The sequence below is a fragment of the Cherax quadricarinatus genome, chromosome 43, assembly GCF_038502225.1.
Source record: "Cherax quadricarinatus isolate ZL_2023a chromosome 43, ASM3850222v1, whole genome shotgun sequence".
In the NCBI taxonomy this organism is placed as follows: Eukaryota; Metazoa; Arthropoda; class Malacostraca; order Decapoda; family Parastacidae; genus Cherax; species Cherax quadricarinatus.
In genome coordinates this window covers 16244816-16258731 of record NC_091334.1, presented here as the reverse complement: position 1 = coordinate 16258731, position 13916 = coordinate 16244816, and the positions used below count along the sequence as shown (strand labels likewise).

At 44.5% G+C, this 13916-nt stretch overlaps 1 protein-coding gene across 1 annotated transcript in view; it reads left to right on the top strand.

Annotated features, from left to right (window-relative positions):
• Positions 1-3468: 3468 nt before the first annotated feature.
• Positions 3469-13916, top strand: part of LOC128684483 (uncharacterized) — a 33189-nt gene continuing 22741 nt past the window's right edge. Inside the window, exons 1-2 of the mRNA XM_070093616.1 lie at positions 3469-3491; positions 6194-6357. Coding sequence (XP_069949717.1) covers positions 6200-6357 — 158 coding nt within the window. The 5' untranslated portion in view covers positions 3469-3491; positions 6194-6199. The remainder of the gene's footprint in view (positions 3492-6193; positions 6358-13916) is intronic.

Genomic DNA, 13916 nt, shown 5'->3' with positions numbered 1-13916 from the left:
GTTTTTGATATGGTGACATTTCTTATCAGATCATCATTGTTAGTGAAGATGAGGTCTAGTGTATTCTCCAGTCTAGTAGGCTCTATTATTTGCTGGTTTAAATTGAATTTTGTGCAGAGATTTAAAAGCTCGCGTGAGTGTGAGTTTTCATCAGAGCTGCCTCCTGGTGTTATTACTGCAACAATATTATTTGCTATATTCCTCCATTTTAGGTGCCTTAAGTTGAAATCCCCCAGGAGCAAGATGTTGGGTGCAGGAGCTGGAAGGTTTTCCAGACAGTGGTCAATTTTTAACAGCTGTTCCTGGAATTGCTGGGATGTTGCATCCGGAGGCTTGTAGACTACCACAATGACTAGGTTTTGGTTCTCGACCTTTACTGCTAAAACTTCCACTACATCATTTGAGGCATTTAGCAGTTCTGTGCAAACAAGTGACTCTGCAATGTACAGACCAACCCCCTCCTTTTGCCTGTTCACTCTGTCACATCTGTATAGGTTGTAACCTGGGATCCATATTTCGTTGTCCAAGTGATCCTTTATGTGGGTCTCAGTGAAAGCCGCGATCATTGCCTTTGCCTCTGCAAGCAGTCCACGGATGAAAGGTATTTTGTTGTTTGTTGCTGGGTTTAGACCCTGTATATTTGCAAAGAAGAATGTTATCGGACTGGTGGTATTGGGGGGGGATTTTTTTTCCGGCATTAGTATCTGTATCTGTTGGTTTGGAGTGGAGGCCATCGACTGTGGTTCCACTCCAGGAATGACTGGATTTGGTGTACGATTTCTGCCATTTCCTGCCAGTTTTTTTTCCTTCCTGGCACTAAAAAACCTCTCCCTCTTGAGTGGCTGTGGCTACCCAGGTTTTCCCATGGCCTGGATGTTTTGTATCTTTTTGTCCCCTTTAGATGGTATGCCTGGCAATTTAAGTTATAACACAGTCTTTCCTGTACTGAAGAGGTACATAGTTCAGGGTGAAAAAGCTTACAGGAAGGGAGTTTGCATTTTCCTGTTGTCATATGGGCATGGCATTTTCTAGGGTGGTCATAGTTGCACGTCCCATCTGTTTTTCCAGATTTCCCATGCCAGCAGATACCGAGTGCATAGTATGTGCACAGGCTTGGTTTCCGTTTGCCTTGGGTTTCTGTGACTGTATTCCCTGTTGGTGCATGTTTCCCTGTCTTACTTCTATCCTCCCTAGCACCAACAATGGAGCTCCCACCAGTTGTTTTTGGTAATATATCCTCACTATTGCTAGTGGAGTCCTCTTGTTTGCTATTTCCTGCGGTATTTCTAGTTTGCAATATTGGTTTTATCTTATCTTTGACTACACTTGTTTCCCTACTATGGCTCCTGTCCCCTATGAGGTCATTTATATGTATTCCTTCCTGCGTATAATTCCCGACTACCTGGACAAAATCTCCAGCTTCACCATTACTGTCTCCCAGGACAGCATCTCCAGCTTCCCCATTACTGTCTCCCAGGACAGCATCTCCAGCTTCACCATTACTGTCTCCCAGGACAGCACCTCCAGCTTCACCATTACTGTCTCCCAGGACAGCACCTCCAGCTTCACCATTACTGTCTCCCAGGACAGCACTATCAGCCCCCCATTTACTGACTACCAGGACATCATCTCCAGCCTTACAGTTTCTGACTACATGGCCAGTATCAAGGGCAGTACCATTCAGCCCAGACTTTTTATGTTCCCATCTGTTGTAGAAAGCTTCCAGGTTTTCTATGAAAGCAGCTTTGATGTTGACCTCTTTTAATACCCTTGTGATTTTAGTCCACAGATTTATCTCATTTGGGCATACCCAAAAACACTTCCCTGTTTTAATACTGCTTGTAGCTAGTTCTTGGATATCTGCACAAGGAGCGTGACACCAATTTCCACAAAAATGACAATTTATGCATGTGGAAGCCCGTTTGTTTGACTGACCACAGACTACACACAGCTTCATAATGATTTGAATGGTTGATTTACTGCAATTCTACTACCAACCTCTTGAATATTCTATTAATAACCTGCTAGGTAGTGCACAACGAAACCGTTTGAAACCAGTCCAGGGTTCGGACCAGTCAAGGGTTCGGACCAGTCAAGGGTTCGGACCAGTCCAGGGTTCGGACCAGTCAAGGGTTCGGACCAGTCAAGGGTTCGGACCAGTCTATCTGAGCTGATCAGTGGGTCACTTATTTAAACCATACTGGTCGGTGATTTGAGCTAACACATGAAGGATCTACTGGAAATTATCTACCCGAGTAATATGTGATTTGATTGATACAAAAGTATAACTTGCGTGTTGAAGAGCCGGTGACTGCTGGCACTCCTACAATGACGAACGGTCGACCTCCACCTTTGTTTATCAATCGCTGTATCTAGCTTCTCTATTTTTTTTTCGGCTCCACCACAATAAATGCTATATTATCACTATAGTTGACTGGTGCAAATTTTGGAGGAAGGGCGCTTTTTCTGTAGTAATAATTGCTTCTCGTTGTGTATATTGCGACCGCTGGTAACTACAGGCTATATGAAATTCACAGTAACGTCTGGTATTTCAAGGAAAAAGAAACTAATGAAAGTCACTCCACTCCACTAAGTACCATTATAATACTGGTTAGTTGCTACTACAACACTGTATTCTGCTATTCACTGGTATCACTAGATTATATGCGAGTACACTAGCAGGCCAGTAAGATTATTAAAAACAGCTGACCTGTGGTAAGTTTCTGGCGACTTCTGGCACCTGCCTCTATAGGCTTATAGCTGTATAGTCCTTGTGGCTTAGCGCTTCTTTTTGATTATAATAATAATAATCTATAGGCTTATCACTTCATTTACAAATTCACCTGTTTTCAAATGACACTTTAGCCTTTATCATCAATATACTAGGGAGCCACTGTAGTATACACTATACACTATGTATACTCAATGTTATCAGGGAGACTTTCTTTCCTCTGACACAAAGTTCAATTATTATTATTTTTTTCACACGGGTCAGGCCTATGATTCCCCTCTGGCAGTAAACTCTGCTAGGTAGTGCACACTAATTCTCCTTTTTTGACTCAGTATATAATGTTTTCCGCCCAAGATTGGTTCCAGGTCCAGGTAAAAGAACCCCAATGAAAATAAGTCACTCTGACTTTTTTGGGCTATCCCAGGTATTTTACATATATGCCGTTATGTATGATAATCTATGTAACTGTATTTGTGTATACCTGAATAAACTTACTGATAACCCCCCTCCCCCAGAAATAGACAAGGTGACTTATTTCAATGTTAATGAAGGATATTCACATCAAGGAGAGTATATATCTCAATGTACATGTATAGTACACAGTAATAGAAATAAGTTGCATTGGCCTTATTGGATTATCCTATGTTAAATTTACATTGTGTGCTTTTATATTACATCGTTTTTTAAATAAAAACTTAAAAGAAAGAAGGAACACTGCAGCAGGCCTACTGGCCCATGCCAGGCAGGTCCAAGTCAATTGGTCAGTAAATGTTCGTGAGTACAGGAGTAAATTTGTTCAGGTACAGTATATACAGTTACATTGATTATCATACATAGCAGCTTATGTGTAGAGAACCTAGGATAACAAAAAGTCAAACAAATTGACTTATTTCCATTGGGGTGACTCGTAGCCTTAATTTTAATGACCCCTAGTTTAGTCAATAGACTTTAAACATATTAAACCAATAAGATAAGATAAGATAAGTGTATTTTTCTTTGAAAAGCATTAAACTAGCTTTTGTCTATGTTCACTCATCAGTAAAATGGGTACCTGGGTGTTAGTTAACAGGTGTGGGTTGCATCCTGGGACAAAACTGATCTAATTTGCGGGAAATGTTCAGCATAAGGTGCTCTCTATATAGTAGTATGTCATTGATATATGCTTGGACTGTATATTTGTACATGTACTTGTAGAAATAAAGATATTATTATATTATTCCTGCCTCGCATGGGCCAGTAGGCCTGCTGCAGTGTTCCTTCTTTCTTATGTTCTTATTATTAATACACGTTCCAGCTGGTCCACTTACACTCTCAGTGAAGAAATTTACATTCAAGGAAAGTTTTCTTCATAACTCATGGCCTATGGCCCGTGGCCTGGTAGGCAATGCCTTATAAAATATTATCTCCTTTATAGTATACAGTGGACCCTCGGTTTTCGTCCTTAATCTGTTCCAGAAGGCCGATCAAAATTTGAAATGGACAAAAACTGAAGTAATATTTCCCATAAGAAATAATGTAAATCCAGTTAATTTGTTCCAGACACCCAAAAGTATTAACAAAAAATAAATTAAGTTAGTAATAGAGCTAGGCATTAATAAAAAACACAATAAAAAGTAAAATACATACATAGTACATTCATGACTTGCCTTGAAATATTTGTAGTCTTAATGTAGGGCGAGAGGTGAGTAGTACGTATTTATTTGTAGGAAGTCAGTATAGGTAGCTGGCTACCTGCACTGTGGCCCAGAGCCGTATTATTACCATTGACATACCATGTTCACTGAGTTTAATTGTTTCTAACAACTACCTTTAGATGCCATCATAAACAATGGAAGAAGCAATGAATAATTCATGACGAGAATTGTAAACAAAATTGTTATGTAGTGTTAAGGGCAGTGACTGGGCCAATGCAGATTCATACACGTTTTCTCTAATGCTGGACCAGAGAAAACGTAATGTTTTCCGTCCACCGACTACCACCCCTCCATAGCATATAAACATTGCATGTTTATATGCATATAAACATTGCATGTTTATATGCTATGTAATGTGTTTTTCATATAATTTTGAAGAAAATATCATGGATTAATGAAAATGTTTATATTAACGTAAAATAAGACATTTAATGTGCCCAAGAGTCAGTTATGAACGTATGAGCAGCCCAGGCAGATGCATTTGGTACAGATGATTTCTGAGCGAATGTACGAAACCCGGGGTAAAATTTTGCAGAGAAAAGTGGTCAAAATCCGAATTTTACGATTTCCACACTGGACAAAATCCGGGGTCCACTGTATTAATAAGGCATTAAAAACACCCCAATGGAAATAAGTCAATTTGTTTGACTTTTTTGGGTTATCCTAGGTTCTATACACATAGTATTCTGCTATGTATGATAATCTATGTAGTAACTGCATTTGTGAATACCTGAATAAACTTACTCCCGCTTCACACACTGAGTGTCCGTGGTTTGATCCCTGGCAAGGGTGGAAACATTGGGCGTGTTAATTTACACCTGTTGTCCTGTTAGCAAGTAGATATCTGGGTGTTAGTCAACTGGTTTGGGTCGTTTCCTGGGGGACAATATTGAAAGACCCCAATGGAAATAAGACAGTCCCTGGATGAAACACTCACTTTCCTGGATTATCCTGGGTTGGTTAAAAATGTAAACCAAATCTTATCTTGTTCAGCTGTCAAAACTTGTTCCCCCAGACCCCTCAGGGAAGGTTCCTTGATGTTGGTGAGGGGCTCTTGATTTAGGGAATTGGATCTGTGCTCCAGTTTCCTGAATTAAGCCTGAATGCCTTCCACATCCCCAGGCGCTGTATAATCCTATGGGTTTAGCGCTTCCCCCTTGATTATAATAATAATAATGTTCCCCCAGTCCCTGGACCCATTATGTTCCTTTGTAATCCTTTAACTACCACCCACAGGATGGGTATAAGGTGTATAATAAGAATGTTGAAGTAAAAAGGGGATGGGCTAAGCCTGTATGGGAGATAATCAGAATTGATATGAGGAAGGAATGGACCCCAATGAAAATAAGTCACTTTGTCTGACTTTTTGGGTTATCCTGGGTAATCTAGGCATAAGAAAGGAGCACTTCAGCAGGCCTACTGGCCCATGCTAGACAGGTCCAAGTCACCTACTGGCCTAAGATAATCTAGATAAGGCCTAACGAATGATACAGTTGAACACCCTGAGAAATCCTGTTATTTATACTTGATGTGAAGCCAAAAATTTTATTCGCTTCATTGCGAACACTTATGCACTGTTGCTATGTATGATAATTTATGTAACTTACTATGGTAATTCTGATGTCAAATTTAATTAGAGAGAGGGAAGGGTAACTCCAATTTCATGGATCAAGAACCCTTTGCTAATATCAAGGCAACCCCCTCTTGAGGGAATGTAAAGGAATAAGAGTGCTCAAGACAGTGGTAACTTATTATTGCTGTCTTACAGATAAACATGACAGATTCTTGGAAGAATTGTCCATTGTGTGAAAAGTTGTTTGACCGCCAGGATCACGAACCCATTGCCCTTCCTGCCTGTGGCCACACCTACTGCAGAAAATGTCTCATAATGATCCACAGTGTTAGAGAGAGCATCAGTTGCCCCAGATGCAAGTAAGGAACAACCATTGTCTTCACTGTTTACATACACATTACCCTCAAGGGAGGTTCCTTGACACTGGTGAGGGGCTCTTGATCTAGGGAATTGGATCTGTGCTCCGGTTCCCTGAATTAAGCTTGAATACCTTCCAGCCTTCCCCCTTCCCCCCCCATAGGTGCTGTATAATCCTCCAGTTTAGCGGGTTTAGAGCTCCCCCATGATTTTAATAATAATAATAATACACACACATTATACTGTGACATTACTATATTGTTATTTTATTCAGGGGACCCCTCTTCAAGGGGGGCTCCTTGGCGTGGTGAAGAGGCTCTTGGTCTGAGGAATTAGACCTATCGGTCTTCTTCCTCAGACCGAACCTAATTACCCCCCAATCTCCCCTCCCCTATCCCATCCTCCCCATCCTCCCCTTTTTCCTTTCCTCCTCCTCCTCCCCACTCCTCCCTTTTGCCCTTCCTCTTTTTGTCCTTTGGGATTTCTCCCACAGGCGCGCTAGTTCCTAGGTAGGAGAAAGGACACCGGGGTCCATCCCATTCCGTTGAGGTTTCTTGGCGGTGGCGTAGTTTGCCGTGGAATCTGGATTGCCTAGGGATGTCCCGATCCCTCTCCGGTATCCCGGAGTAGCTTTGGGCGTCTTTTGGGCGACGGGTGTAGCTCTGGAAGCCACCTTTCGGATTCCGGGGGTGGTGGCTGAAGGAGGTATGCTTTGTGGCGGATATCCGGCCGCCCTCTCTTTTGTCCACCGAGGTAGCTCGGCAGATGTGAGGTTGCTATCCCAGATTGCTGGTTTACTGGCATGAAGGGTAGGGTATGGCACGGGTTCCATGCTGCATCTGCGCTACTAGCGGTGTCGAGTCCTCTTGGGCGCGGAGGGAGATTTCTGGCCCTTTCATCCCTCCTAGGAACTATCCCTCCCCGGTCCCCCCTTTTTTTTTCTTTTTTTTATTTTTATTTTCTTTTCTTCTTTCTTTTTTTTTCTTAAAAACAAAAAGAAAGAAGTAACCTAACCATGGCAGCCCTAGTCCATGAACCTGGTACCCCCGGGCCCCTTCTTGATACCGCACCCCGTTCTGACCCCGCCTCGTCTTTGGACCACTCTTCAGACATTCCTCATGCCTCTGTACCTATTGCCGGTGCTGTTTCCTCACCCGCTTCAGGTACTGAGGCCTCGACTGACTCCTTCGATTTATCAGACCTTCGCTCTCCTCTGACTATGCTTCCGGCCTCTCCCTCTACGGTGCGGCAATTTTCAAATCGCCGACCCGTTCCACGTCGGACCAACTCTGGTCCCACGCCTAAACGTCAACGACAATTACCTGCTGATGATACTTCTCCACCTTCACCTTCTCGTTCTTCTCAGAAACGATCGACACGTCCTTCACTACCTTTCCACGCTCAGTTTCAGACTGAACAGTGGACTAAATTCTTCACTTTACGACCAACTTCCTCTACTGCCTATCTTTCTGACCATAGTATTGGCAAGGCACTCCTACGCCATGTTGGTAAAGATATTTCTTTTCATGCTCTTAAGAGCGGTACGCGCATCATTACCGTACAGAATGCTACCCAGGCTCGTGAGCTCTCTCGTCTTACCCATATAGATACTGTTCCTGTCACCCTTGAAAAACATCATTCCCTCAATTCTTGTAGTGGTACCGTTATTCTGCCCCATACCATAGTTCAACAAAATTTCCAGACATGTGGCACCGACATTCTAGAACAGCTGGAACTCCAAGATCTCCCAATCCTCAAGGTAGACACTTACGTTCTTCCTGCCCGTGGGCGGAGACGATACCCTAGCAATGTGGCTCGTTTAACTTTTGACAGCCGAGAACTCCCATCCTCCGTTTATATAGCAGGACATCGGTTACAAGTTCGAAAGGTGATCCCTACACCACAACAGTGTAGAAATTGCTGGCGATTTGGCCATCCAGCGAAATATTGCAGATCTATCGCCGAATGCCCAGTCTGTGGTGCCGATGACCATTCTAATACGTCTTGCAATCGATCTCCCTCTTGCCTTAACTGTCATGAGGCTCACCCTTCGTACTCTCGCCGTTGTCAGGTCTATTTAAACGAGCGGGAAATCCGTTACCTCAAAGAGACAGAAGGTCTCCCTTATGCCATGGCAGTTTCTCATCTCCGCCTCCAAGGGAGACTCCCACGTGTTTCTTATTCCCGTGTTTCAAAACGTCCCCCCACTTCTGGTATCCCATCTTCTACACCCACCTCTGTGGTTACCTCTCCCATAATCACTCCTGTATCTAATCCTTTTGCTGTCCTCGGCTCAGACGTCCCTACTTCAACGCCTCAGTCTAATCTCGCTTCTTCGAGTTCTCTCTTACAAGCCTCAGTATCGACGAGACCTCGTACGACACCTCTTCCCAATCGTCCCTCTACTTCTCAAAAGTCAAAAAAAGGTCCGGTAACACCTCCTACCCATCTTCCACCTCCTCATTTTACCCTCCCTGTCTCTGTCCCTAGTTCTTCCCCTCTCACTGGCTCAGTTACAAGTGCAGAGGTTCACCCTCCTCCTCGTAATGTACCTTCCTCCCCTGTTCCCTCCCAAGTTTCTTCCTCTTCTGCCACCTCCCAGGTTCCTGTCTCTTCTGTCCCCTGCCACGCTTCTCCAGTTCCCTCCACCCTTTCGCCCCCCCCTACCTTGGTACAGTCCAATACAGTTCCAATCTTTACTCATCCTCCCCCTACCATTCCCAATATTGTCTCCCATACGACATCTCTGAATTCCGAAACACTTGAAGCAATCTCTGAATATATTGCAGAGACCAAACCATCAATGGACACTGATCCACCTTCCGCTCTTCCTCTCTCCTCTGCTCCATCTGCGCAACTCCTTTCTTCACAGCGCACCGTTCCTTCGCTGCTTGAACATTTTCCACTGCCTCCGCATGTGGACTTTTCTAACCCTTCTAGTCCGTAGGAACCCTTACCTGCGGATTTCAAGTATCTTTATCATTGCCAATCATGGCCTTTTTACAGTGGAATATACGCGGCCTCAGGGGTAATCGGGGTGAGCTTCAGATGTTACTCTCCCAGTTTGCCCCTGTTGGTGTTTGCTTACAGGAACCAAAATTACACTCTGCTGTTATTTCTCACATCTCAGGCTATAATTTATTGTATTCTTCAGATCCTTTTCCTGATGGGACCTTTAATGAAAGTGCCCTTCTTCTCCGCACTGATATTCCGTACCATCAGCTATTTGTTCATACTTCGCTGCATTACACAGCAGCCCGTATCCACTTACATAGGTGGTATACGCTCTGTTCTTTATATCTCTCTCCTTCTCGGGCATTATCTATTCCGGATTTTGCCTTCCTTGTTTCGTCATTACCGCCACCGATTCTGTTACTTGGTGATTTTAATGCCCACCATTTCCTCTGGGGAGGGTCTCACTGTGATTCCCGTGGAATTCAGTTAGAGGCTTTTCTTGCCACCCACCCCCTCCATGTTTTAAATACAGGTACTCACACCCATTTTGATCCTCGGACTCATACTCTCTCTTGCATCGATCTCTCAGTTTGCTCTTCCTCCGCCGCATTAGACTTTACTTGGTCTGTTCTCCCGGACTTACATGACAGTGATCATTTCCCAATCATTCTTACTTCCCCTTCATATTCGCCACCTCTTCGCACCCCACGCTGGCAATTTAATCGGGCAAATTGGAACCTTTACTCACACCTGACTGTTTTTAAAGAGGTTCCTTCTTCGTCCTCCATCGATGAGCTTTTACACCTCTTCTCGTCCTCCGTTTTCACCGCAGCTTCTCATTCTATACCCCAAACTTCGGGCAGGCATTCTCAGAAATGCGTGCCTTGGTGGTCTCCTGCTTGTGCTCGTGCAGTACGTTTGAAACGCGCTGCATGGGGCAGGTACCGGTACAATAGAACCACAGAGCGACTCCTTGATTTTAAACAGAAGCGTGCGATCGCTCGCCGTGTCATCCGTGACGCTAAACGCACTTGCTGGCGAGATTATGTCTCCACCATCACCTCTGCTTCCTCTATGAGTGCAGTCTGGAAAAAAGTACGAAAACTGAGTGGTAAATATTCTCCTGACCCGGCTCCTGTTCTGCGGGTTGCCGGTGTTGATATAGCAAACCCACTAGATGTTGCCAATGAAATTGGCAATCATCTGGTCCGTATTTCTCAGGGACTCCATCTATGCCCCTCATTTCTTTCCTCAGCTTAGCGCTTCTTTTTGATTATAATAATAATAATAATTTCTTTCCTCAAAGTCTGCCAGAGAGTTAGCACCCTTGGACTTTTCTTCTCTCAGAGAAGAACAGTATAATGTGCCTTTTACACTTCAAGAACTGGAGGCAACACTCTCAGCTTGTCGATCATCGGCAGCTGGGCTCGACGACATTCATATTCGTATGCTACAGCATTTACATCAGTCAGCCCTTGCAGTCCTATTACGCCTTTACAATCTTATTTGGTCACAAGGAGTTCTTCCACAGCTGTGGAAATCCGCCATTGTTCTCCCTTTCCGCAAACCAGGCACTACGGGACATGAAACCTCCCACTATCGTCCCATTGCTCTTACCAGTGCAGTTTGCAAAGTAATGGAACGTCTAGTAAATAGACGTTTAGTGTGGTATTTAGAGACACACACAGTACATGACCTACCAGTTTCTTATAGAGGTATTCCATGTACGGACTATTTTGCTGTAATATCTTCCCACCTTCACACCCGTTGGCAACAACGTTGGTCTACTATGCTCGGCAACAAACTTCAGTCTATTAAACCGAGTATAGGTTACTGGCCGTCTTCTTATCACCAGTGTCGAGGTTGGGAGACTACTCTCTCCCGTCTTCGCATTGGCCATACTCGTCTTACTCATGGATATCTCATGGAGAGGCGACTTGCTCCTCTCTGTGAGAATTGCCAAGCTCCATTATCAGTCAGCCACATTCTGTTAGACTGCCCACTTTATCAACGAGCACGCAGAATTTACCTCTGTCGTCGTCTTCGCCCCGCTGCTCTCTCTTTACCTTCCCTTCTCGCTGATGGACCCACCTTTCATCCGGACTCTCTTATTGACTTTTTGACAACGACTGACTTACTTCACAAATTCTGATACTTTCAGCCCTTTCTACTTGTATCTCTTGCTACCCTCTACCCCCGTACTATCCCCTGCCCCGCTGTTTTCTGTAACCTGCTGATCATCCCCCCTCCCTCCTGCCATCCAATTCCCTTGCTTCCTTCCCTACCCTGCAGCGCTGTATAGCCCTTGTGGCTTAGCGCTTCTTTTTGATTATAATAATAATAGAGACACACAACAGTCTCTCCACTCGTCAATATGGCTTTCGTAAGGGACGTTCTACCATAGACCCCTTACTGCGCTTGGATACGTATGTTCGTAATGCCTTTGCGAATAACCACTCAGTTATTGCCATATTTTTTGACCTTGAGAAGGCATATGACACAACTTGGAGGTATAATATTTTAGCCCAAGCCCACTCCTTAGGCCTTCGAGGCAATCTACCATCCTTCCTTAAGAACTTTTTAACTGACAGGCATTTCCGTGTTCGGGTTAATAATGTGCTCTCCCCGGACTTTATCCAAGCTGAAGGTGTCCCCCAGGGATGTGTTCTGAGCACAACACTTTTTCTCCTTGCTATTAATGATTTGGCCTCTAGTCTTCCATCAAATATTTGGTCATCACTCTATGTTGATGACTTCGCTATTGCCTGTGCAGGCGCTGACTGTCACCTCCTTACAGTTTCTCTCCAACATGCAGTCGACCGTGTTTCCAATTGGGCCACCACACATGGGTTTAAATTTTCCAGCACTAAAACCCACCAAATCACTTTCACTAGACGCTCTGTCATCTCCGATCATCCTTTGTACCTCTATGGCTCCCGTATCCCTGAACGTGATACAGTCAAGTTTCTGGGCCTCCTCTTTGATCGTAGGTTATCCTGGAAACCTCACATTACCTCTCTGAAGGCAACTTGTCACAGCCGGCTGAACCTTCTTAAAACCCTTGCTCATCTTTCGTGGGGAGCTGATCGTCGAACCCTCCTTCACCTACATTCCACCCTTATTTTATCGAAACTTGATTATGGTGACCAGATCTATTCAGCGGCATCTCCTGCTACTCTCTCTAGCCTTAACCCCATTCATCACCAAGGATTACGTTTATGCCTTGGTGCTTTTCGCTCTTCCCCTGTCGAAAGCCTCTATGCAGAAGCGAACGTTCCATCCTTATCCGATCGCCGTGATGCCCATTGCCTGCGCTACTATGTACGCTCTCATGATCTCCGCAATCCTTCCAATTATAGAATGGTCACTGATATTAGTAGACATTCTTTATTTGTTCGCCGCCCCTGCTTACTCCGTCCCTTCTCTCTTCGCCTTCATTCGCTCTTATCTTCTCTTCAACTACCACCTTTCTATGTACATGTAGCATCTCACTTTTCCCTACCCCCCTGGGAAGTTCCAGCTGTTCGAGTCTGTTCTTTCTCCCTCCCTTGCTCGAAAGCCCAACTGTCTACGGTCGCTTCCCGCTCTCTTTTTCTTGACCACTTTCACTCTCATTCTCATGCCATTGCTGTGTACACAGATGGCTCTAAGTCTTCTGACGGCGTAGGATTCGCAGCAGTGTTTCCGGACAGCGTCGTACAAGGGCATTTACTATCTTCGGCTAGTATTTTTACTGCTGAATTATATGCCATCCTTACAGCACTTATCCGTATTGCATCTATGCCTGTGTCATCATTTGTGGTTGTCTCAGACTCCCTTAGTGCTTTACAGGCTATACAAAAATTTGATACACCTCACCCCTTAGTCCTCCGTATCCAACTTTGGCTACGCCGCATCTTTACCAAGCATAAAGATATTGTTTTTTGTTGGGTCCCTGGTCATGTTGACGTACAGGGCAATGAACAGGCAGACACTGCTGCGCGGTCAGCAGTACATGACCTACCAGTTTCTTATAGAGGTATTCCATGTACGGACTATTTTGCTGTAATATCTTCCCACCTTCACACCCGTTGGCAACAACGTTGGTCTACTATGCTCGGCAACAAACTTCAGTCTATTAAACCGAGTATAGGCCCTTGTTGCTTAGCGCTTCTTTTTTGATTATAATAATAATAATAATATTCAGGGGAAAGAGTTGAACCCATACCTGGAGGGTGTTCAGGGGGTCAATGCCCCCACGACCTGGTCTATGACCAGGCCTCATGGTGGATCAGGGCCTGATCAACCAGGCTGTTACAGCTGGCTGCACATAAATGTACAAACCACAGCCCGGCTGGTCAGGTACTGACTTTAGGTGTCTGTCTAGCTCCCTCTTAAAGACAGCCAGGGGTCTGTTGGTAATCCCTGTTATGTATGCTGGGAGGCAGTTGAACAATCTTGGACCCTTGACACTTAATATGTTGTCTCTTGGCATACTCATGGCACCCCTGCTTTTCACTGGGGGGGGGGGGGATGTTGCACCGCCTGCCAAGTCTTTTGCTTTCATAGGGAGTGATTTCTGTGTGCAGATTTGGGACTAGTCCCTCTAGGATTTTCCAGGTGTAAA